At 42.2% G+C, this 26,895-nt stretch overlaps 2 protein-coding genes across 2 annotated transcripts in view; both read left to right on the top strand.

Moving 5' to 3' along the window:
* Positions 1-26,895, top strand: part of LOC138164885 (mesoderm induction early response protein 1) — a 485,607-nt gene that overhangs the window by 254,365 nt on the left and 204,347 nt on the right. The gene's annotated exons all lie outside the window — the stretch shown is intronic.
* LOC138164881 (SH3-containing GRB2-like protein 3-interacting protein 1) overlaps positions 1-26,895 on the top strand; it is a 221,492-nt gene that overhangs the window by 165,209 nt on the left and 29,388 nt on the right. The window contains exons 17-19 of the mRNA XM_069092816.1: positions 4,339-4,469; positions 4,869-4,995; positions 14,452-14,511. Coding sequence (XP_068948917.1) covers positions 4,339-4,469; positions 4,869-4,995; positions 14,452-14,511 — 318 coding nt within the window. The remainder of the gene's footprint in view (positions 1-4,338; positions 4,470-4,868; positions 4,996-14,451; positions 14,512-26,895) is intronic.

Raw genomic sequence — 26,895 nt, 5'->3', positions numbered from 1 at the left:
GGCTCTGGCTCCATGAGAAACGTCCTGATCTGCAAATTTACTCTCAAATACACAAAAGGATCTACCAGCCCACCAGTTTGGGCATTCTTTCTAGCAACTGCAGATGACATCTTATCCATGAAGTTTCCCACTCGTTCTAAAATAATTTCTTAATGACCTCATTCTTTTTATTAATATCTTAATACCTTACTTTGGAGGGGTACTTTTCTGACACTCACAACCCCGTAATGTAGATATTCCAAGTATTATGAACCCCATTTTACAGATGAGCGAACTGAAGACACAGAGATTAAGTGATTTACTCAGGGTCATACAGCTAATAAGTGTTTGGGGGAGGGTCAGCGGATATGAACCTAGGTCTTCCTGACTCCAATTAATAACCTCATTCTATGGTTCCACAGTAGTGAAATAGTAGGTCAGCTAAGGATGAAGGGATGAAGAGTGGGATTCAGGATCAGTCAAACTGTGTGCTTGTGTTTTTACTTTTCAATGGTTGCGTTGGCATCCAGCCAACAAACAAGCCTTCTCGTTGAGAACCAGCTTTCTGTGTTCTACAGGGCTTTACTGAGACGCGTTTTAAAATGTCATTATCTGGGGAGCATTTGAGAAAAGGGTATATAATTGCACCCCTTTTCTGGCATGGTTTTGGAGTACCATTTCTTAAAAGAGAGAGAAAGCATGGATGAATTCCCTTTCATTCTATAAAAGCAGAATAGAAAGAAACAAAAATACCAAATTATGACACCTCCCGACAAAGACTGCAGTTTATTCAATCCTTGTCTTTGTCTGCTGACTGTCAGCTGAAAACATTTGCTGCGTCAGATGAAGCAATTAATGTAAAAGCCAAGGACAACTTTGCATCAGGCATTAGCAAATACACTTGGAAAATTCGACCGGAATTTTCAGTCATTAGCCAGAGACAAAGACATGCAGGGTAGAAGAAGATGGAAAAGAAGGTAATTGGGGCCAGAAGTGGTGAGACACACCTGTGGTTGCTGCTGTTGGTCAGTCCCCAATCTCTTGAGTGAATCTTGAAAGTTGTCCAGGTCACCAAAGTACAGATTATTCACTGTTCTGTATTTGTGGGGGGTGTTTCTACACAAGATGTTCTTTATGCCCCCAAACTCCTGGTCTGGATCTATCACGCAATAGAAGTTATGACTATGTACCAGGCACAGGGCTAGATGTGGGTGGCACAGAGTCAACAGTGAAACAGCCACTGCCTCAGGGAGCTTCCAGTCTGCCAAGGCATATATTATAGGGATAATCTACATCACGAGAGATTTGGGGGCTTAACTTCAGAACATTTTTCTTAGTCTACAGATCTAGAATGAGGAATCAGTCTAGGAATCTCATGGAAACAGTTTTCCCTGGAATTTCTCATGGGCAGAGCCATAATTAGGACTAAGCAATCAAGGCTGTGCCCCAGGGTGCCCAGTTTAGAGGGGGTGAACTGATGGAGGAGCCACAGTCCTTCAGGAGCATAGGGACAAGAGAGCTTAATAAAGCTAAATTAAGAAACAGCCCGATTGGGGCTGGAGTGAACAAAGCGTCCTCACTGGGGAAGGTCTTTTCCTCTTCCACTACAGGGAGTATCCTACCCTCTTACCCCTAATGTGGTTTACTGGTCTTTCCCCAGGCCTAGAAACTCTTAGGTAAGGTTCTTATTATTCTTTGAGATATTATAATGGAATAATAATTCATTAAGATGACAATAATTATAATAATATGCAGTATGATGTAGAAGATAAAGCCTTGGGTTTGGAGTCAGGAAGACTTGAATTCAAATCCATCACACATTTATTGGCTGTGTGACCCTTGGAAAGTCACTCTACCTTTTCAGCCACTCAACCCCTAATATGTAAAATGAGGAGGTTGGACTTAATGACCTCTGGGTTCCTTCTCACTCACCATCTGTGGCCTTAGAACATAGCATGATGTACGCATGACCCTGGCCCTCGAACTTAACCCCTTAGTGCTCTAGACAACTCCCTGTAACCAAAAGTTACAGGGAGGGAGGAGATCTTGATTGTTAAGGATGGTGTTCCCTTGGATCTCCTGGCACCAATAATCCAGAACAAAAAATCCCAAACATTTACATGGGACTTTAGAGTTTACACAACACTGTGTGTATATGGATAAGAGCATGGACAGATTGTGGTGAGGAAAAAATACATGTATGTCCATACAATTGCGTATGTATAAACTTCTTTATGTGTTTACAAATAAATACGCATACGTTTTAGATATTTGATCATGACGACAACCCTACAAGGTGGAGGGTGCTGCTATTACACTAATTTTACAGATAAGAAAACTGAAAAGTAGAGAGAGGCATAGGATCATAGGTTTGGCGTAATACTTTAGAGGTCATTGAGTCCAACTCCTTCCCCATTTTGCAGATGAGGAAGCTAAAGGCTAAATGACTTGCCCAGGGTCACACAGTAAGTATCGGAGGTGGCATTCAAACTCAGATCTTCCTAATTAAAAGACATGCTTCCTACTGCATCAAACTGCATTTTGTCATATTTCTCTTGGTATGGCTTTATGCTTATTATCCCAACTAAAGCTAGGAAGTTCCAAGAGCCTTGGAACTGGGACCTTCCTGAACCACATGGATATGAAGTTTGTTTAAGATGACTCAGCAGGTCAGATCCTTAGCTGAGTCTTTAGGATAACCGCTGGGGTGTGCTAGTAAATGTTTAACAATCAGCTCTTGGGGGGAAGGCTGGGATGTATGCCCAATACTCTTTCATGTTTGATCTGAACTATTAACATTTTCTCCATCATTTTCTAGACTCTAGACAATCAGTAGGGCATAGCACCTGGTTTGTAGTATTTGACACTTTCAGAAATATAAGTGCTCTCACTGAAAATTTTAACAATCTGTTCTCTCAAACCTGTGTGAGCTGGCTCCAGCACCCCCTGCCTGCATCACAAAGATGATACTTAAAATACTTGGAATCCCCAACTACAGAAATCCAAGTGTCTGTCTGGGTGCATCTCCGGCTTTCTTTGTGCCTTCCCTTTTTCCTAATTGAATTGTCCTTGGCATCCTAAAAGGTAATCCAATTAGAACAGGACTTTGGAGGAGGGAGATGTCAGTTGGTGATTCCTGATGGACTGACTTTGTAATCAATCAATCAGTCACCTAAATATGATATTATACTTGTGCTCCTGGTAGATGAGAACCTTGTCAGGAATATGGCGACTTTCACAAATAATGACAGCAGCATCCAACTGGAATATTCCAGAAATTCCACAGCTATTTCCAATCAATGAAGTTAGGCAGTTTTTCACTCACCCTAAGAAGAGAAAAACTTATTAAACTCTATAATTTCTTTTCTGACTCTCATGGTCATCTCTAGCAATTATGGAATATATTTTCTTTAGGGGCATGAGTAGAGAGGGAGGGGAATCTTTATGGAGAGGCAAGAAGAGAAATTGAAGAAGGTTGGGAAGCCTGACTCTAATTCTGTACCATCATAGTGAAAGGTTGTGGAGGTCAGGGGACAACAGGCTAGCCTCAGAATCGGGTCTGCTTTGTGCACGTAAATTCCTAGTCCAATGGTCAAGGTTCTTTTAAGTCCCAAGCTCCTCAAAAGATGGTGTCAGGCGATGCCCATGGGGCGATGGTCAGTATCTCCTATCCAGGGGCCAGCCCATCTATGTTCCAGATAGGTCGTCAGTAGCTTGGCCATGACCACAGAGCAAAGATTTTCTCCATCCTGGCAAATCCTCTAACATCCTGAACCCCAACCATGCAGGGGAGATACAGGCATCACTGGAAGGAAGACCCACACAATGAGATCAGTAAAAGCAGGGATGGGGGGACCAAGGGACCTAACTGAGCATGTGTGTGGTCTGTATGTGGGAGCTACCAAGTAGCTCCAGCAAAAGAATTTTAACAAATGCTGTTCTGTTTGAGGGGAAAGCACAGGAGCAATTGTCCTGTCAAGGTTGAGTGGCAAGACATTTTCTATCCCATTATCTCTCATCTGAGCTCTGTGAGGTAGGTGCTGGGATAATACCCATTCAACAGATGAGAGCACTAAGGTTCTGTTCCTTCATGCTCCATCCCAACAGAGGGTGGTGAGCTTCCCTGTGAGCCATCAAACATAATTCAACCACGTGACTTTTGCCTTAAAAACACACCTATGATGGAGTTTGGAGCTTGGTGTTTGCTGTCATGCTCTGCTTACGTGACAAGTAGCCTGCTGGGCTCTGGGGGCCAAGAGTGGGGAAGGGCCTGCATGTAGGGACAATGCTCGGCTGCTTGGTGGGGGAGATGGGGCCGCGTCTGTGCTCCCCAAACTAACGATGCCTGATTATCTTTAGGAGCATCATCCCCCGCCCGGCCCGCCACCCCATCGGCCCACAGCAGCAGCGGAACCACTCCTCCTCCACCTCCTCCTCGGCCTCCGTCTAGGCCCAAGCTGCCCCCCGGGAAGCCCGGGGTGGGAGACGTGGTAGGCTCCAGTTTCCTTTTTCTGTTTTCTTGTCTTTGTCTTTGGTTTTCACTGTCAAAGGAGTAGCTGGGGGGGGGGGGGAGGGTCTTCAAAAAGGGAGGTGAGAATGAGTCAAACAAGGGGACTTAGGAAGGGGATGTATGGAATTGTAGTCTAGCCATTAGTAGCATTTTTAGTGATAAACCCTGAAGACCCTGGGAGATATGGAGGAAGCAGGATGTAGGTAGGAGAGAGGTGGTATTGTGTGATATTAACTACTATTCAAAGATTTAGAAGTCAAGTTGCAAAAGGCGGGGAAATAGAAATATCCAAGTGAGTTACACTAAAGGATGCTATTTCAAGGGAAATGCCATGATCTGTGAATCTAACATTTAGCCATTTTTCTTCTTGTTCCTACAGTCCAGACCTTTTAGCCCTCCCATACATTCCTCAAGCCCTCCTCCCATCGCACCTCTTGCCCGGGCAGAGAGCACGTCATCAATATCGTCCACCAACTCCCTGAGTGCAGCTACGACACCCACTGTTGGTAAAAACAAAAACAAAAGCAATCTCTCCTCTTTTCATCTCTCTCTGTAGGTTGGACTGGCTTACTTTTTCAACTTTGAAAGTCCCTGAGGCCCCTTGGTTCTGATCAAACTTGTTTTGCTGTGTGTGTTGCCAATCTCATCTGACTCTTCCTTCTCAGCAAAGAAGGCAAAGTGTTTTAACCACCCCAACCCCTCGCCTGCAAGAAAAATAATACAAGAAAAATGATAACTAATACTTATAGTTTACAGGAATTTTCTTACCATATCACATGTAAAAGCAGTAATATTTTGTAAAAAAAAAATAGTACAAGTGTCCAAAGAAGGTTCTATAATATAGATTTTCTTTTCCATAACACTTGCCTATACATTCTTCATTTAGAAAAATGTTTATTAAAATTTCAACAGGGTGTCCTGCTAGAAATAACATTTGAAATCTTTTTTTTTCATTCATTCTTAAATCATTTGTTCATCCTCATGTGAATGGATGGTAGAAACTTTGGCATTCTGAGAATTAAGCACTTTCTTCTTTATGCCATCAAGTGTTACTGACATATCCTAGACTTGCTAAGAGATATTTCCAACACCATCATATGTCGTTTGTGCTATGGATGGCATGCAGGCAGAAAGCTAGATAGGTTCCCCAAGTTTCTGATGTCCTGACTTTCCCTTGGCCTGCTCTTCTCTCTTGCCAAAGCTAAGACTCCAGGGAGCCTATTGGCCATCATTTGTTTCATCTGCTCCCCCATCTTCCTTGTTTCCTCATGCATGCTCTCATTTTCCCTTCCCCACAAAGCCATTTTCTTCCTTTTCTCATTAGCATTCTTCACCCTTTCCAGCATTTCAACATCATTCTTTCTCCAGCACCACACTTCATATTTTACTGAATATGCCTGGAGTACCCTTGGTGACTTTCCAATTTCCTTGGACCCGTGTCATCTCAGCCCCTTTATCCAGCTGTGCTGCCTATATACTCCTTGCTCAACTGCTTCTCCCATCCATTGTCCCCCTTCCCACTCTTACCATCTTTTCTGGCATCCGCTGTTCTACCCACTCCATCTAATTTGCCTTGTTGGTTGGAGAGGAAGAGAAGGAGGGAACCGTCACATAGAATGCCTACCCAAAGTCACCTCAGATTAACTGTCTGATGTAAAATTTAAGTGCAGTGAGAGTTTCTATTTTTTTAATGTCAAGTCCTGGGATTGGATTATGTCCAAAGTGCACACAATATGTTTCTATCATCCCTGAAGCAGGAACCCAAAATTGTGCCAATCTGCTCTTATTCTCAATGTGGCCCGTTTTCCCTCTTTCAAAAACAACAGCAATGAACCGTGAAACTATCACCTTGCTTTATTTGCTGAGGAGTATTTGGATTAGATTTGGTTCCATTTCTTACTTCAAGCTTTTGGTTTGGTTTCCATTCTCTTCACGCATTCCTCACCATGTTCCTTATTTCCCCCTGCTATGTACGGGTCACCTTATGGCAGCAAATTCACTCCCTATCAGCTGACTAACCATTCAACAGCTCCTTGTGGAGCATGATCCCTCTGAAGAGAGAAGATGGGCTTGGATGACTTGGCAACAAGGGCCATAGTCAGGATAAACATGGCCCCATGCAAACTCCATTTTCGTGTGTTAAATGACAAGGGTTGGTAACATTCAGAAGGTTTCCAGCAATGTTTCTGAAAACAATGGGGACATGTTTGTTTATGTGCATGTATGTGTGTATGTATGTATGTGTGTATGTATGTATGTGTATGTTTTTCTTGTTACCCCTATAATCTTTCCCCAATACTGAGCATGGCGATGGAGTCAAAGCCTGAAGGGATGCAGTGGGAACCAAAAGGAACAAAGCAAAGAACAGGTTAATTTGAGGGTGTGTTGTTTCAGATCTAGCCAAGAAAACTGGGTTAGTGTTTAAGAGCCAGGCAGATGAAATATTTCTATCATGGGAGGTATGAAAGTAAAGTCCTAAAATGGAGTCTATAGAGATGGCTCTTTATTTTATGGTCTTCCCACATCTATTAAAGGAAGTGTGAGGCCCCATTTGCATTCCAAAATGCCTGCATTTCCTGATGTTTATATTGGATTTTGATAAAAATCTGCTTATCCTCATACAAAGGACTGGGGTTTTTTGTCCAATGGGGACATAACCATGGAATCAGAGGTCTAGCACCAAAAGAGACCTCAGATATCATTTAGTCCCTCTCCATTCTTTTAGAGGAAACTGAGGTCCAAAAAGATTTAATGTCAGATGCAAGATTTGGACCTGTTTGTCTCCAGAACCAGTGTTCTTTCCACTACGCCACACACATAGCCTCCTCAATGTAGAGTAAGAGGGGGAAAGGGTATAAGATGCAAAGAGACAAACTGAGCAATGAATGAATGATCATTTATTAAATACCTACTACGAGCCAAGCAGTATGTTGAGTTCTTAAATACAAATATAAAAGCAGAGACAATCTCTGCCTTCAAGGAACCTATATTCTAATGGAGGAAGGGTATTTATTTCAGTTTGGAAAGTTAGAGGGATGGTGAATAGAGCAAAATGGAAGTCAATTAGGAGAATCCCAGCATAGAGGTAGTAGGTTCCCCCAACTGGGTCCAGTGAGATCTGGACTTGTCAGGTAGAGGAAATTGTTGTCCAAACAAGGGTTGATCTAGACAGATCAAGAATCATAGACTCTGAGATGGAATTATGAAAATGAGAAAAACATTTCTGCTCTGAAAAGCTGGCCTCTCCTTCCAATAACCAAAAGTTTGACCCCCGTTCTCTTCCCCTCATCTTGTGATCATAAATTGTGTTCTTTTGTAACTGGATTCCATGTGTACTGGTCACTAACATTTTGGTTGGTGATCCCCAGATCTCCTCTTGTGACTTCAGTGCCAAAAGATGGAGACATTTATGGGTCCCTTTCATTGTTTGGATCCTTATAATCCACAATTTAAATCAGATCCTCTTTCCAGGATTCTATGATAAATGAGCAGTCATCATTGCCTCGGATCAAAGAATCCTAAAATTGGAAGTCACCTTAGATGTTATCCTGTCCTGTTCCCTCTAGCGGTTCCCATAAATTGTCATTCAGCTGCTAAATAAAAGATTTTCCATGATGGCAAGATCTTTTGTAGCATCAAAGGGAATATCCCAAGAATGTAAGCAAAAGCAATTGTTCATTTGTTAAGAATTTTCACAGCCAGTTTCTAAGGTTGGACTTTGGTCACTTTGTCTGAAACTTGGGACACCTTCCCCCCAATTTTTAGGTCTGCAAGGTGAGGTGAAGACTCTAAATTGAATCACACTCTTGAAAAATTCTCCATGTTCTTTGCTCCTGGGTAGACAGATTGTCCTGGCAAAGAAAGAAAAAGGATCTGTAATACCTATCTGGATGGTGCCGATCAGGAATGCCAAAGGGCTCTGAAACTAACGTTTATTAATTGTGAGAAAGTGAATCTAATGGAGCTTGGCATGTGCCTTATTTCCCCCCTAGCAATGAGGTCTCATAAAAGGCTAACTCATTCTGGATCATTGGATAGGGAGTAGAACACAGATTGCTCACTGCAAGTTGAATTGCAATGATTTCTTAGGCCAAGCATAAAAGATCGAATGTGCACAGTACTCTTACTTTTCCGCTAAGTCAGGAACTACACCATATTTATCTTTTCATCTTTCAAGCAAGGGACATCAAGAGGGGCTAGAGAACTGACTTTGAATCCAGAAAGACCTGAGTTCAAATCTCATCTCTAAAACCTACTGACTAGGTCTGTCAGTGCATTCCAGGCAGCCATCTATGGGTTACAAAGAAGATGCTGACCTTCATTGCCAGAAGCAGTTCCTCCTGGGGAGCTCCCCACACCAATGAAATCACAGGCCTAGCCCCAGTCCCCACCTCCTCAATAACCTAGGTCACTGCATTGCCCATGGTAGCCCTTAATGAACTTTTACCAAATGGGTAGATAAAATCAAAACCATCCAGGTCCACATCCCTGAAGCTTCCTCCTTCATTGAGTCTTTCTGGAGCCTTCCAAAATCATCTCAAGGTTTTTTTTTTCAACTTCTAGGGAGGTACTTATATGCCATATTGGCTCAAAGAACAAATAGAAATGTTTCAGCCTCCTTTTTTAAGGTGGTGAAAATTTAAAATCCAAAGAAATTAGATCCAACTCCAAACTTTGACGTCTACCTGGGCAAACTGCTCAACCTCCTCAAGACTCTTTCCTCCTTGGTAAGATGAGGGAGTTGACCTGGATAGCCCCTGAGGCTCCTTCCAATCTGGGATCTGGGATCCTATAAGCAATGTGTAGCCCCAGGCTGCCATCGTCTAGTGGGCCAAAGATGAGCACCATGGTCCTGGTCACTCCAGTAAGCGGGGTAGAATGGACATTAAGGCAATGGCCTTCTTACCTCCTGAAGGATGTTGAGAATTCTCCTCTGCCATGACTTCTGTTTGGAACAGAAACCTATCTCCATTTGGCTATGTAATTTAGTTTGGTCCAGAAGGTGAAGAAACCTAAAAGCCCACTTAAGGCTACATTAAGAGAGACGTGAGATCCAGAACTAGGGGTCACACGGTCTTGGATTCTTGACTCTGTTGTTGGAGGGCACCTTACCCAACCCTCTAAACAGATGAGGTCTGAGGAGACTAAATTGAATTGCCTGATTTCACAAAGTCACACGTTTAATGCTGGAACCCAGGTCCTTAGATTTCCAATCCATCACTCTTTCCAGTGGGGCACGTTGGGAGATAATATCTCTTCTCAGACTGTAATTTAGATCATAATGTTCTATTCTGGATGCCATGTTTTTGGAAGGACATGGAATATAAGGAAAGTATCAATGTATAGAGCGCTGGACCTGGAGTCAGAAAGGCCTGAGTTCAAATCCAGCCTTAAATACTTTCTAATACTACTTCCTCTATACACTGGGGATAATAATAGCACCTATTTTCCAGGTCCTTTTTTGTTGTTTTGAGGATGAAAATGAGATATTTGTACATGCACTTTTACAAGCTGTAAAGTTATGAAAGTACCAGCTGTTTTTTATTATCACCAAGAAGACGGCAATGAGGATATTGATAGATGGTTAAGAGTCTTAAGTTCATACTCTATGAGAACTAGTTAAAAGAACTGGGGGTGTTTGTATGTCAGAAGAGAGGAGTTAGGCAGGACATGATGGCTGTCTTTAGCTTTCTGTTTGGGAGGGAAAATTGCCTACATTTTACTATGAATTAGACCAGTCAAGAGAATAACATAGCAGGGAAAATCAAGACTTAGGCTATACTCAGACACTTAGAAGGGTCCCAAGTAGAAAAAGGATGTTCCGTGTCACCCCAGATTTAAGCTTGATGTTGGTGGGAAAAAAAACAATGAGTACTGTCCTCAGAATGAATGAGCTACTCAGAACTTCACTAGAGGTTTCAAGCAAAGGCTGGATGACCACTGGCCACGTATCTTGTAGGAAGATTTCTTGTTCAGATATGAGGTAGACCAGCTGGCCTTTGATGTCCTTTCCAACTTGGGAATTCTTAGACCCTTTCAACCAAACTCTAGAACTAACTATACTACTCCACAGACATTCCCAGAGGTGAATTAGCCTTGTGATAACTACCAGGGTCCCATCTGGTGGAACTGAGGAATCATTTAGCCAAGAACCCAAGGGGCCCTGCAGAAATCCCCAAAGTACCTGATTTATATTCATGAAATTACCTCCCTACAGAAGTTAGTCACCCTCTTGTTGCATTTGAAGGCCATTCTAGACCAGTTTACTAGACCATTCTTACTTAGTCCTTGTGTTTGTATTTAGAAGATAAAGCTTAGGATATTTTCCAGAAAAGGATTCCTTTTATAGAATATTCTAATGCCTTATCTGGAGAATTCCAATGGTGAGTTTCTGATACATACATGGAGTACATTCTTTTCTAGTGTCTAGTCTAATTTTAATTGAGTTTGTACTTAGATGAGAAATGCATAGAGGTCATACCAGGTTTGGGAAGCTGACTTCCACCTACCTGAATTTCGACCCGGGGTTCAATTTGGTGTATGTCATCACCTCCGACATGGGTGTGTCAAGTTGAATGTCTGTCAGGAGCAGAGGCTGCTGGTGATAGATGAAGATGGCCCTCACAGTTCTATGATTGTGCCAAAACCATCACTCCTGCTCTTTTCTTTTAATGAAAAGTGCCAGGGGTAGCTAGATGGCACAGTGAATAGAGCGCTGGCCCTGGAGTCAGCAGGACCTGAGTTCAAATCCAGCCTCAGACACTTAACACTTCCTAGCCATGGGACCTTGGGCAAGTCACCTAACCCCAATTGCCCAAGTGCCTTCCCCCCTCCAAAAAGCAAAATAAATACATAGTACCAAGGCTCCAGTAGGGAAGATGGAGGGCTGGAAAAACCCTTGGTCTGGCTGGTTGATTATAAAGAACAGAAGCAATTCAGGACTAAGAAAAAAAAAACAAGAAAATAGTTACTTGGTAATTGCTACAAGGACCAAGCAAGCAAAAGGGGAGTTTTATTGTAAACAGAACCATGAGAGCCCCTACTGATTATGATGAAGCATCATTAAACAATGCTGGTGCTAGGAAGGGATGATTAACAGATTCTTTTTACAAATGAGGAAACTGAGTATAGGGTCATAGATTCCTATATTTGGAGCTACAAAGGAAGTTAGAGGTCTCAGACTCAAATATTGACTTAGATAATCACAAATTCACATTACTCGTATTGTATTACATTTTCATTTATTTTGCTAAACATTTCTCAATTACATTTTAATCTGATTCAAGTCCATACTTGAGTTTTCCCACTACTTGTTACTGAAGAGGCTGCAAGCTTGACACCTCTGACCTAGTCCAAGTCCTTCTTGTTACATAGGGGGAAAACTGAGGCTCAGAGAATTTAAGTGACTTAGCATCAGAGCGAGACTGGAAGGGCCCATCGGAGGTCATCTATGCAATCATATTACAGATGAGGAAACTCAGACCCAGAAGGGTTAAGGAATTTGCCCAAGGTCACACAGATGGTAAATTACAAAGAATTCAAACACATTTCTCAAAGAATCAAAGAGCATGGATTTATAGGTGAGCAGGGCCCTACATCAAACCATCTTCCTTGTCTTACAAATAAGAAAGAGAGAGAAGGTGAGGGACCACCCTTGTCCAAGGTCATCCAGCTACAAAATGTCTGGGGCAGGATTTGAACTCAGGTCTTTCCTATCTCAAGTTCAATGTCCCAACCTGTATATCATGCTACCACTCCTGATTTTATGTCCAGGACCATTTCCACCATACAATGCCAACCCTCTGAATCATAGGGAAAGAAATTCTCAATATACCAAAGGAAGATTTTATACAAAGTTTGCCTGAATATTGGCAAAGTTGGGACTGTATAATTTGGAACCTGACTTATGAAAGGGAAACCCTGAAAAGAGATAACATCATGTGGTAGGAAAAACTGGAGTCACAGAGGCCTGGATTCAATCTTTCTTCTGACACATACTAATTGTGTGACCTTGAACAAGTCACTTAACTTCTGAGTGTCCCCAAGGAGCTCTCCAGCACTAGAAAGTGCACATGATTTGTCATCTTCATCAGTGGAAAAAGGCTCCATACCCAAGAATCCCACTACCAAATGGTGTGTGTGTAGGAGGAGAGGGGAAGAATCCCTCAGTCATGGGCTGAAACATGAAAAGGTCCCTTAGAAAGCATTTAATCCATAATCCTTTCATTTTACTTGTGAGGAAACTGAAGCCCAAAGAAGTAAGAGGACCACCTAGTGAATGGCAGAGGAGGGGATTTCAAACCAGGGCCTCTGGTTTCAAACCCATGGCTTTTCCCACAAAATCCATGGGGCCTCAGCCAAATTTCTCTCTTGTTTTGCTTTATTGTTATGGATTTTTTGTCTCTATCTATCACTATATATCTATAGATATATAGATATAGATATGTCTGTGGGTGGGGGCGTGGAATTTGCATGCCAGACCACCCTGGTGAACTGTCAATACATAGCCTGATATTCTTGTAGATGGGCATCTGTCTGACCATTTGGGAATTACATCAGAGCGGAAAAATACATTGGCATCATAAGTCAATGACTCATGAATCATCCCTTTAACAGCCTGCTCTGGAAGCTGAAGTGATATGTATATGATGAGTCTGATGGACTTTTGTCAAGATTCAGAGGTGTGGAAACCAAACCGTGGTTGTTTCCTTTAGCTTTAAGGAGGGGCAGGGGTGGGAAGTAGCCTCACTGAGTGTCGATCTGTCAGCTCAAGACTGGTCCCCTAGATCCCCACCACATTCCAATGACTCGTATGTGTGTGTGTTTGTCTTTCCATGCACACCCTCCTTTGTGTTCTGTTGAGGTATGGTGTGTGTGGCTGGATTTCACTTGGGTTTGTATTTTTTGTTTTGTTTTGTTTTTATTTTGTTTCTCCCCCATTTCTTTATGTTCCTTTGGTTTCCGGTGTCAGAAGATGATGTTTTTAATGGCAAGCTCCCTTCGTTTGAAAGGCACGGTGAAACGCCTGAAGGTATGGTGCCAGCCAAGAGACTCCCAGAAATCTCTGTTTGTAATGATCTGAGTCATTCTGTCATCCGAATGCCTACTACTTTCATGGACATGCTCTCCACTCCATGAGTGTCCAGTGCCTCTCAAACACATTCTGTACCTCCCTGTTTGCAAGTGGGGGCTAATGCCCCCAACATCTCTTTTTTCTTTTGTAAATCACAAAGCACCATCTTGCATGGCAGTTTCTCAGTGAAAGGTTGGAGAGACGGTGACATGCTCTGGCTTTGTGAATTGACCAAGGAAGGAAGGAATAATTTAACTGCTAAGGAGTTAGTGCAGCGTTTGTTTGGCTATTCTGAAGTTGTTACTTTTTTCTCAAATATCTAAAGGGAATTTTGAGTTCATGTTACAGGGAGAAAGGATGGGAGGTGAAAGGCATTTCGGACAGCTGTCAATTGACATACACTCCTCCAATTCTGATGTCATTTCAAGGCAGATTTTAGCCACTTTTAAACAGTCGATTTCTGTTCTCTTCACTGATATTTCTCTACAACCAGTTAAACGCAGGAGGGGATGCTATTTGAGGTGAACCGGGGATGGCAATTGCTGGATAGGCTTTGCCAAAACTAACGCAGTTAAAATATGCTAATACAGCCTGCATGTCCAGGACACCACCTCCTGCTCCCTGTGCACCAGCAGCAATGTCAAGCAGTCAACAACTCCCCCATGCCTCCCTCAACTCTTCCACAGCTTTGCTTTTTTGCTTTCTGCTCCCCTAATTCTCAAGGCAATGGGAATTCCAGAGCCTATTTTCCTGCATGTTAATGCTGTGCAATTCCTTCACCCGACCTACCCAATAATTAGAATAATGAGCTGCTCTGTGACTCACACTGTGTCCTTCTCTCTCCCTCTCCTTAACCTTTCCCATCCCGCTTCAACTCCTGACCATACAGAGAATGACCAGCCTTCCCTCGTTTGGTTTGACAGAGGAAAGTTTTATTTGACTTTTGAAGGTAAGTAGTGCATAGCATACCAAACTCCAATCTACTCCCTCATCCCCACCCTTGACCTTTTTCTCCCCTTCTCCATTTTAAATCCCAGAGATTCCTTCAAAAACAAACCTAGTCTCACTTTCTAAAAAGAAAATGCTATGGCTACTTGGAAAAAAATGCAAAGTTTGATTAGAATATCTTGAATTTGATTTGTATACGGCCTTCAATTTTTCATATTAAAAATCAAAAAATAATTTTCTTGACCTTTTCTCAGTAGAACAATTAATTATGGTCTTAAAATTATAGAAAATTTTAGAGAAAAAAAAGACAATAAAGCACTTTGGGCATTTTTTGGCCAAGGAACTTAACTCTGTCAACCAGGGCTCTTTCTAAACTTTTCTGCAATTCATTGATTATAAAGGTGATGTATCAAATGCAAAAACATCTTTTAAGTTTGTAAGAGGATTTCACATGATTCGGGGCTGCTTGTATTGCAGAAAAATTGCTTGTTATAGTTGAACATTATTGTCTACTCATGATCTGGAATGTTTCTTTGAGATCATATTAATAATGATAAAGCATCATTTGTGTGATTTTGTATCTGTGGATCACTGGGTTGATTTTTGGAATAATTTCAGGACAATGGATGACTCTTCCAATACCCTCTTGCCATTTTAGGAAACTGTAGACTACATACAAAGTCCAGGACATGATTTATTACTTAATTGTTTGTAAATAGAAAGAGGAAAAGGAAAAGGAAGAAAGGGAAAGGAAATGTCATAGCAAGCAAAGTACAATTTTCTATAAATATTTGACAAAATAATCTCTATGAAAGGGATGAGAGGCAGCAATCATGGCTAGAGAGCTGGGCTTGGTACCAGGAATCCCTGGGTTCAGGCCCTGCCTCTAACATAAAATAGCTGTGACACCATGGACAGGGAATCTCTCAGTGCTCTAGACAGTTCTTTAAGTCTTGATAGACAGATAAAATGGAGATGACAGACAGATAGATAGACAGACAGATAGACAGATGGACAGACAGACAGCTAGATAGACTGACAGAAATACAGACAGATAGAAAGACAGATAGATGAATGGATAGATTTATGGATAGATAGATGCATAGATGAAGAAAAAGGAACAAGTACTTAAGTTCCCGCTATGTGCACTATGCTAAGCACTTTATAAACATCATATTATTTAATTCTTATAACCACCTTGGGAGACAGACACATAGACAAATTTCCATGTCATCTAAATTATATTTAACTCATTTTTAGGAAATAGTTTAAAAAAAGTTCTGGCCACCTAATAATGGTTACTACTAGCAGACCATTTCTAGTGTGTGTGTGGCCCTATGTTCCTGAAAGGCCCTCTTGTGAGCCCAACAGAAATCTTGCGTGAATAATTGAATGAATACTGACAAACAACACTTTCATTTTACATCTGAGGCCTGGACTCAGCTTTGGTAAGTATGTGACGTTGGCTATGTGGAGGGGGAAGAAGGCCAGGTAAATCACATCATGTTTCCTGTGTCCTTTTCCTCCCTTCCACCAAGAACGTTTTTATCTAGATGAAATCAAGGGGGAAAGGAACATAAGGGCCAGTTTGAAGGCATACCAAGACACCATGAAGCCAGAAGGGAAGAGTGTGGGAAAAGAAAAAGGGAGAATTTACATGGTAAAAAGGGTCGGGAAACCCAAGTTTTAAAGCTGCTTCTCACACTTATTAGCTATGCCTCTCTGAGCCTCAGTTTCCTCATCTGTAAAGTAGAAATTATAATGCCTATGATATTGACTTTGTTGTGAGGAAAGCCCTTTATGAACCTGGAAGTGATAGATGCACGTGAATGGTTGTAGGTAATGGTGATGGAGTGGAATGTTCTAGATCCACTGATTGTGAAGGATCCTGAGGTCATTTTTGCTATTACTATCTTATTTCCTCTGCTTACTGCTTCCTGGTCATTGGCCAGCACCCACTATGGAAATCTCCCCCAAAAAAAGTGGGACTCCAGGTAATCACCTTGATTCACAATCCCCAAGAGATAGCTCTGAATATGTAAAGAATGGTGGAAAGAATTTTGGAAAGTTTCAAAAGGTACTTTTGCAAAGGTAAAGCCCCAGGAAAACCTACTCTTTAGGAGAATAACCTAAATAAAGAATGGATTGACACGGGTAGAGACTTGAGGCAAAAAAATGAAGTTGAAGGCTTTCATACTAATGCAAGAAGAGATGATCAGAGCCTGAAGTATGGCTGTGACTATGTAAGCAGAAAGAAGGGGAGGTATATAACAGATTGTGAAGGTAGAAATGACAAGGTTTGGCAAAGAATTGGTCGTGTAGCATAAAGGAAAGTATGGTGTTAGGAACAGCATTGACGTTGCAAGCATGGATGACAGGGAGAATGATGGTGCCCTTGGCAGTCATAGAAAAGTTCAAATTAGGAAAAACCTTGGAAGGAATGGTAATGAGTTCTGTTTGGGACATGCTAATTTTGAAGTGCCTGCCATACATCCTGTTCACGATGTCCAAGAAGTAGTTGGACAATTGTGACCCAATTGTGACCCTAAATCTGTGCTCAAGGGGAGACTAGAATTGGATCCAGAGGCAGTAGAGATGATACATGAACCCATGGGAGCTTATGAGATCCCCCACTGAAATAGTATAGAGGGAGTACAGAACTGGGAGTTGGGGAGGGGGGGTGCAGGATAGAGCCTTAGGGAATATCTGGGATTAGAGTGTGACAGGGATGAAGAAGCAGCCAAGGAAACTAGGAAGGAGCATTCAAACCGAGAAGAATAAGCAGTCATGAAGGAGGAAATATCCAAACGTATTCAGCAGACAGCAGAGAAATCCAGAAGGTTGGGGATGGAGTAGAAGCCGCTAAGAGATCACGGGTAACTTTGGAGAGAGCAGTTGGGGTGAGACAATGAGAAGCTGGCTTCCAGAATGCTTAGAAGGGAGTAAGAAGGGAAATAGAGGAGCCAATTAGAGTCAGCTTCCTCAGAGTGTTTAACTATATGGACCAATAGGTAGCAGGCATGGTCACATAAAATGAGTGGTTTTAAGGATGGGGCAAGAGAGACATTGTCATTTTTGTAGTCAGCAGAGAAGTAGTCATAGATAGGGAGAGACTGAAGACTTGGGATAGAGAGTAAGGATGATAATTACTAGATTACTAGAAAGTTGGACGGGATTGGGATCAGAGAGCCATGAAGAGTGGTTTGCCTTCCTGAGACCAGAGTGAAAGAGGAGATAGTAAAGGAAGGTGACTAAGTGGTAAGAAACGAAAAGGGAGGACTGAGGAGATCTTGGTGAATGGTCTTTGGGGGAGACAGGGCGTCATAGGAGATTTGAGGAGAAATGAGAAGTTTTTGGAACACCCGTCTGTGAAGAGTGGACTTAGAGAGGAATAGAGTATTTGCCTTGCTGCAATGAAGTCCCAGTTGAGATTAGATAATAGTTAATAGAGTCGATTGGTATTTATTAATGCCTGCTATGTGCCCGGCTAAGTACTGGATTACATAAATTATACTCTGTGAAAAATGAAAGGGGGTGATATTGCTAACACATCGCTGCCCCCTGCTGTTAAGGCATCATCACATGGTGCTCAAATACTTACATAGTCTTCGATTTCAATTTGTATTGTCGTCACGTGGCCCAAAAGGTACTGTCTTTGTTGTTTCTCTGAGACTGAATAGATTCCCCATAGTATTAACAGAGCTACAACTATACGTGGTTTCACTTGGGGCAGAAGCAAGTGAACAGAGTTTGGGGATGGAGAGATAGGCATCACCCCCAAGATGACTGATGATTCCTTCTAAGACCTATCATCCGTCAAGAACGAAGAGTCACGTGTTTATGTATTGAAATGTGGCTTTCAGAACAAGCAGATGCTTCTGCAAGTCTTATGCCTCCTGATGATGCAACTTCTGATTCCACTTGTGACACATCCCATCCATGCCAGAGCAAGTCACTGAGCACGACCCAACCCCGTTAGACTGGGAGCCCCTGGAGGGCAGGGGCTTCATCTACCACTATTCCATACTGCCTCTCTATCCCATCCAGATGTTTTAAAGTGTTGCAAGAGAGGAAGAAAGACCTCTGCAGTTTATTTCTAAAGCAAAAGCAAGCTAGAAAAAAATCTGTAATTATGCTGCTGAGAGTCCTGTTGTGTGTAGATGTAAGGAACTAAAAAGTGATCTCAAACATGAGGACCAAAAGAAGGCAGGATTGTTCTTGTTTCAAAAACTACAGGCTGCCTCCAAAATCCCTTTTTTCTGGATAAAAAAAAAATGGGCTAAATGGGGAAGAAGTCAGTTCCTTACCATAGGAAAAAGGCGAAGGAATTCCAGGTAATGAGTTTCACAAGATTCTGTAATAGAATTAGGACAAAAGAAAACTGCCCAGCACTCAAAGGAAGAAGAATTGTATTACTTTTTGGCACCTGGAGTATAATTAAGAGAAAGTAAAAGTCCCCCAAGAAAAGCCAGTGATCGAAAATTGTTGGTGTGCAGGGTTTGGTTTTTAAGAGACCAGACTATGTGTAACATTTATATATATATATATATATATATATATATAGAGAGAGAGAGAGAGAGAGAGAGAGAGAGAGAGAGAGAGAGAGAGAATCATTGGCTGGCTGGTATGCGCTAATCTATGTTCCCTGCTACCCATAACTGGAGAAAAGACCTACCTTGTTTGGCAAGAGAGATACACCTAAGACAAGATGCACCATTCTCACTCGGCACCAGCCGTTCAAATCCCAGGAATGGTGCTCAAAAGGAAGTAGTGAGCCTTTATAGGGCTGACATTATAAACCCAAATTTGTCATCTCTAAAGCCGTATTATAAACCACTATCCTTGTCCTCTCTTCATTTCCTCTCCTCCTTTTTTCCCTCTTTGAACTTTTGTTTCCTATCTTTCTTCATATCTATGTGCAGGGGAGATTTACCCAGGGTCATACTGCTAGGCAGAGTTTGAACCCAGGTTTTCCCACCTCTAAGCCCAGCACTCTTTTTAGTATCAGTGCAACCTGTCTGCGACCTAACTCAAGCAAAATTCCTTGATGAAAAAGCAGAATTTGAATGCAGGTTTCATTGCTTACATACAAATCCAGTGTTTTTCTCACTATTCCATGTTCTAGGTAATGCCTCCAAGTTTGCATGAGCCTTTACCTTCTGATTACCTTCTAATTGGCCTATTTCTTCAGCAGGAGTCATAGGAACTTATTGATTGACAGGAATGACCTCCTTACAATGATGTGCTTGCATCTAGGAGCTCCAAAAGGCAGGGGCCACCCAGTAAGTGCCCACTCAGTGTTTGAGGTGGCAGAGTGAACAGAGCTTTGTACTTGGAGTCAGGCAGACCTGAGTTTGAATCCTGCCTTAACTATCCCTTACTGTCTCTGAGCATACCCCAACCTCTGTCACCCCCAGTTTCCTCATGTGTAAAGTGGGGATGATAATAGAACCTACCCCCCAAGGCTGTTGTGAGAAGGAAATGAGATCATCGCACGAGATCAATGTAAAACACTTTGCAGGCCTGGAATGCTTTGCAATTACTAGGCAGCATCATGATTACCGTCCTTATTATTGAGGGCAGCTCTCTGCCCACTGTTCCACACTCTCTTACCCAAAGGTAGGAAATAAGCTTTTATTAAGTGCCTACTATGGGCCAGACATTGTGCTAAGCCCTTCACAAATATTTCATTTGATAGGTAGGTAGGTGATGGATAAATAGAGGCTGGGACAGAATAGAATAGAAAGAACAGAGTTTGAGCTTCTCCTGTGACTTTATCCAACCATGCAGGAAACAAGGATGTGGTTGTGCTGCATGTGGACCGTCTTTGTTTGGGAAAGAGCTGAGATATATTCTGGGCTTAGACCAAATAAAATGATGCCTTGCAGAGTCAGATTCAGGGCACTGTGTGTCCCACATCCTTTGGCAACCGGGACAACACACAATCTTTATGGTTGATTGTAAAGCATAGACATGAGTCCAAACCCAATAGCACCTGCATGGGTCCCAACCTTCTGCCTCTGCTGAGGCCCATTATTAGAGCCGGGTTTTACAGACTGATGCTCATGCTGGTGAACCCCCAGGGTTCCATGTCAACATCTGATGAAAAACATGGCAGGGCAATCAGCCAGCCTCTCTCATGGAAAACGACATAAGACAAGCCTGCTGTACTCTGACAAATCGTTTCAGAATTGCTAAGTTGGGGGGATCCCAGATTTACTAAAAAAAGTAACCAGTTAATCTTGAACAGTAAATCAACCTGTGAAATGACTAACCTAAAGCTGTCAGTGTGGATTATCAACTCAGAATTTAAAGAGATTTTGAATCTCGGAGATCCATCCCAGACTCAGAGCATGAATCTTATCCCCCGAGTGGTCCTCCAGTGAGCATTTAAATACCTCCAGTGCCTTGGAATTCACCACCCCCAGAAGTATGCCACATTCTACTTGGGGTTGACTCTAACTTTTAGGAATTTTTCCCTATGTTAAGTCAAATTATGCTTCCCTATAACTTTGAGCTACTTGTCTCAAAATCTCTCTTCCTTTAAGGCATAGGTCAGTTACCATCTTGTCCTGAAAGGAATGAGGCCTTTCCTGATTCTCCCCTGCCTGGAATCCTAATTGCCTCCCTCCCAAAAGCTTGTATTTAACTGTTTTATATGTACCGGTATTTATTAACTTTATATTTATGATATAATATATGTGTGTAACATGTGCTTTTTAACCTTCCCCCTCAGAATGTAAGCTCACTGAGGGCAGAGATTGTTTCATTCTTTGTACATGCATCACTAGCCCCTAGTATAGTGCCTGGCACATAGTAGAGTCTTAATAAATGTCTGGATTGTCCTGCCCTCTAGTCCTCGGCAGAATAAGTCTAATCTGTCTTCCTGGGGTCAACTCTTGAAATATTGATGTATTCTGATTATATTTCCCACCCACCCCTATCCCCCAACCATGTCCTCACTTCTTCGGGTTCCCTTAAGTGATACATATATGGTATGGTGCTGACCCTCCTCATCTTCCTGATCACCCTCTCCTGTGGCTGTCCCACGTTGTCAGTGTCCCCCCTAAAATGAAGTCACCAGAACAGCCCAGAGTATTCCAGCGGAGGCTGAACCAGAATGAGAACAGTGACCCCCCTTGTTTTGGACAGTATAGTGCTGTCAAGAGGGCGTTAGTACCTTTGGAAGATGGCACTTGTGGGTCACTGGAACCCAGGGGACTTTTCACATTAGTGGATTTCCAGCAACATCTGCACCATATCTCTCCCCATCCCTGCCATCTTCGATTTATATGGTTGGGGTTTTTTTGTTTTTATCCCAAGTGTTGGACTTAATGTTTAAACCTAATCAATTGTGTTTTAAGGCAGTTAGTGGTGCAATGGACAGAACACTGAGCCTTGAATCAGGAAGACTCATCTTCCATGAGTTCAAATCTGGCCTCAGACACTTACTAGCTGTGTGACCCTGGTCAGGTCATTTAACCCAGTTTGCCTCAGTTTCCTCATCTACAAAATGAACTGCAGAGGAAAATGGCAAACCACTCCAGTATCTTTGTCAAGAAATCCCCAAATGGGATCATGAAGAGTAGGGCACAACAGGAACATCCCGGATCTGCTCCTCCATCCCAGGGGGAGGAATTCTTTCCTGCTTTGGGGAGACTTCCCAGTACTCGTTATGATTCCAAGCAGGTCCCTGCCATGAAAGTTTATCTCATCCTCAGCTGTATTTCTCAGTGTGAAGTTCTGACTGCAAACCATGGAACACCACAGTCTCAGAAGAGATAGAAGAGGAGGCATTCTGAAGATACACTGCAGCTGTAAGTCCACTTCTGGATGATACAATGGCTACCTGTGATAGTGGCTTCTGAACCAACAGAAAGGCTCCCAGACCCCTGCAACAACAGCACTGTCCTTCACCAGTGGACAGTATTCATTCTGTCTGCCGGACAGTCTCCAGACCCCTGCAACAACAGTACTGTCCCTCACCAGTGGACAGTATTCACTCTCAGTACTGTCCCTCACCAGTGGACAGTATTCACTCTCTGTCTGCAGGACAGTCTCAGGCCTTCTTAACCAAATGCCAGGTTCCAGGACTTCTTCGACAGGACAGTCTTTCACCAGTGGACAAATCTGGCAAAATAACATCAAAACAGACAGACAAAGTACCAGCAAAACAGCCATGTCTCCTCAGTCCTTGGCAGCTCAGGGGGCAGGTCTCAAAAGTCCAGGGCAATTCAAAGCGGCCACCAGCAATCTCTTAGTCTCTCTCCCTCCACGAGGTGCTGCTTCCGAAAAGAACTTCCGCCTCTCTCTTGTCTCTCCAAATCTACGTCACCCGCTCCTCCCAGTCAGGACTTTCTTTTCACATCAAAAAGTCCATCCCACAGGTGGGATTAACAAGCTCTGGGTTTTAATACAATCAATTTGAAAACCAAGCCAATACAGGGGAATCTTTAATTGCCATTACTATCACACTACCACATGACAGTTGCTAGAAACGATGGCGTCCCAGAAATGGAAGCCTGAAAAAGGAGGTGGGCAGGACATATAAGGAGAGTGAAGGATGGACATCTCATGTGCCAAAAGTGGGGTAGTCCCTAGCATAATGAGGGGACTTTCTATGGGGGATTTATGGGAAGACATCTGTGAGAATTGCACAAGACAAGAAGGTTCGGATGGGCTTTCGATCTACACAGATGGAGACATCAAGCTTCCACTGGCCATTCATTGATGTCATGAGGGATAGATGGGGTGGTTGTGGTTATGCTTGTGCTGTTGAGCCCCCAGAGGGAAGAAACAGGTGTCATTTAAACGTTTTCTCAGGAAACTTTCTCTAGCAACAAGAGCTACTGGAATGGACGACCATGAGAGGGGGGGAGTTTCTCCTCTTGAAAAGTTCAAGTAGAGGCCGCAGAACACTTGTCATTCATATTGTAGCAGAAATACATATTGTATGAGTGGGGTTAGATGGCTGTGCAGCCTCCTTCCAATCCTCAGATTCGGTGATCCCTAAGGGCCCTTCTGCATAAAACTCTATGTTTCTAGGTCCTTTGCTAGTTGGGGAAGGTCCACAGACCTGACCCCATTCTCTTTCTCATATAATATTTCCATTTCAGGCCCTGTTTTTGCTTTTTGGCTTTTTTTGGCTTGAAATTTCTTCACTCTCCTTCCATGTAACCTGAGGCGTTCTGGTCTTTTGTTGATATTACGGTTTCTGTGGCAGATGGCACTTGAATCTTATTCTCTGTCCTATTACTTCCATCTGGCACTTCATATTCCTCCCACCCACATAGTTACCCCTGCACTTAAGGTCATGTCCATTAGCCATTGCAAGGCTAGTCTTATGCTTAAGCTTTCAGAGTAGTTGGCTGCCTATCTGCTATGTGTATGAAGGACAAAGGAAGAAAATGAGACAGAAAGAGAGAGAGAGAGAAGCAGGAAAAGGGGAGAAGGAAGAAAGGAAGGAAGGAAAGAAAAGATGAAAGGGAAAGGAACAAAGAAGGAAGGAAAGAGAAAGGAAGAAAGAAAAACAGAAAGAAAACTCTAGTTGCTTATTGATACTTCAAACTGCATACACAAAGGTAAAAGATTTTCCTCCCACATGAGAGTTTAGACTTGTGATGCAAAATGAAGAATTACATAGAATTTCTTAATCAGAAGAGAGAGACTTCAGAGGGGATGTAGTCCAACCCATTGAACAAGAATTTCCCCCACACCCACCTCCCACAGTTGTTCATCCAACCTTGTTTGAAGCTTTCCAGTGAAGGTCATCAAGAAAGCCCATTCCACTATTTTACAACTTCAATTATTTTTAAAGCTTTCCTTTACATTGACTCAAGTTCTACTTCTCATCCCCTTGCACCCCCATTACTCCTACTTTTGTCCTCTGAAGCCAAGTAAAATGAGTCACCCCTCTTCTACATGACAGTCCTTCAGATAATTGAGACCAGCTGGCATCCTCCTTCCACACTGCCTTTTCCATGTTAAACATCGCAGTTCTTTCAACTTTTCTTCAGACAGTAGGACCTCAGACCCTTCACAATCCTGGTCACTCTCCCTAAACACTCTCCTGGGATGTTCTTGGGAAAGCTCATCCATTGGCTTAAAATTGCATGGGAAAATGATTGAGATTAAATCCTTCCTGAGAGCAGGTTAGAAATGATTTTTCCTACCTTGAAATTCTTCTAGTCCTATGTTTAACCTTCTCTTGCATGTCTATCTATCTTGTCTTTCTTTGCATTACTGTACTTTCAACTCTTCTGTTACATCAGAAGCTCACTAAAGAGAGTAAGACTTCTTTATCTTGTCTTCATATCTTCCTCATCACCATGTCTCACACACAGTAAGTGCTTAATAAATGCCTATATCACAAGTCCCTTGTGCCTAATGTGTCATTCCAGTGTCCTTTCCTTTACTGGTAGCTTTGATTCTTCCAAAGTGTGATATTCCATGATTCACAGACATTGAAACATTTGGGAACTTTGGCGTTGGACGTGAGTTTTGGTGGCAGCGATCACTGAAAGCATGGCATTTCCGAAGAGCAATATCACCCAATCTTTTCCTTCTACTTATTCACTGTTCAACTACAGCAGGTGCGTAAGATGTGCAGAAATAGAGGAGAATAGAGGAGCTGACCTTTTTTTTTTAATTTTTGTTTTTTGGAGGGCAATTGGGGTTAAGTGACTTGCCCAAAGTCACATGACTAGTTAAGTGTCTGAGGCCGCATTTGAACTCAGGTCCTCCTGATTCTAGGGCTGATGCTCTATTCAATGCACCACCTAGCCGCCCCAAGGGCTGACCTTTTAATAATGTGCCCACCATTCATGTGTCCGAGTCTAGGCAACAGGCATTCTTCATCTCCATGGCCTTCCCACTGTGGATGGTTAAGCCAATCTCTGTTTATGAAGATGGATTCAGTGAAGGGACTCTGCAGTGTTTCAGAGCTCCCTTGAGTAACTAGGTGGTGCAGCGGAAGACCTGAGTTCAAATCTGATCTCAGACACTTAACTATGTTACCCTGGGTAAGTCACTTAGCCTCTGTTTGCCTCTGTTTCCTTTAAAATGGGAGTAATTGTAGCACCTACTTCCCAGGGCTGTGGTGAGGATCAGATGAAATGATACTTACAAACTGCTTGACATATAGTAGGTGATTACAAAGTGCTTGTTCTCTTCCCCTTCCCTCTCCATGAACTAATACAGATAGGAACATTTGCAGACCCTCACCGCTGCAAAACCATCCTTTCCTTTGTGCGTCTACTAGATGTGCTCCATGACCCTGCTGACCAAGGTCTAGGAGAAGGCTGCTTGCCTTGTTCTGCGCAGTTCCAGATGTCCTCATTCAGTTTGCTGCCTAAAACAACATGGTCGTCTCTATGGCTACTTCTTTTGTAAAAGATTTTAATATGTGCCTGGGGAATACTGTTTGAGAAGAGTCTTCAGATCACAGGGTTGATATTGTGTTGTTGGTTTTCTTAATACTTCATCAAACATTAGACATGGCAAGGTTTTAGATTTACTTCAGACCTGAGTTCAAATCCAGCTTCAGATATGTATTGACTGTGAGACCCTTAGCAGGTCACTTAATCTTTTCTCTGCCTTAGTTTCCTCATCTATAAAATGGAAAGAATAATAACACTTTTCTCTCAGGGTTACTGAGAGGATCAAATGAGATATTTGTAAAGAACTTTGCAAACCTCAAAGCATTTTGTCAATACTAGCTATTATCATACCTCTTGGTTTGTTGTATGATTATAAATCAATTAGTCAATGAGTATTTGTTGGATGCTTACTATGTACCACACCCTATACCAGATCTTAAAGATATAAATCTGAAACAATAAAAATTAAAATGTCCCTGACCAAGAGTAGTTTATATTCTTCTAGGGTTAACACTATCTATTTAGGCAGCTAAATATATGATATATTCAAAGTAAATAAAAGGTAATTTCAGGGATGGGCATTAGGACATGGGAAAGTCAGAAAAGATCTCATAGAGGTGGAGGCATTTGTGTCAACCACAGACCTGTTAAATAATCTGGTATTCTTTATTCATGCTCATGTCCAAAAATACCCTCAGGGCATCCACATACTATTTTCATAAAGAGAAAAAAAAAGCAGTTCCTATTGGTCAGTAATTTTCTATGTATTTTTGGTCATACTTTTCTTTGTACTGTATAACCTCTTCATATGTAATACCCTTTGCTGTAAAATATCTTGAAAGTCAATCCCTGAACGCCGTAGAACTGTTATCTCTGGCACAGAATTCCTTTCATCAATTATCCTATTTTTATTTCAATTAACAAGCATTTCTCTTCTCTCTCTCATTGGAGAAACAAACTCTGTAGAAATATGTATGACCAAGCTCCCTCACAAAAAAAGAAATAAA

The sequence above is a fragment of the Petaurus breviceps genome, unplaced genomic scaffold (genome assembly GCF_028583685.1).
Source record: "Petaurus breviceps papuanus isolate PSGF00001 unplaced genomic scaffold, PetGlider_PUasm1.0 207, whole genome shotgun sequence".
Classification (NCBI taxonomy): domain Eukaryota; kingdom Metazoa; phylum Chordata; class Mammalia; order Diprotodontia; family Petauridae; genus Petaurus; species Petaurus breviceps.
The sequence above is the reverse complement of the archived record's forward strand: the minus strand, read 5'-3'. Positions and strand labels throughout refer to the sequence as shown.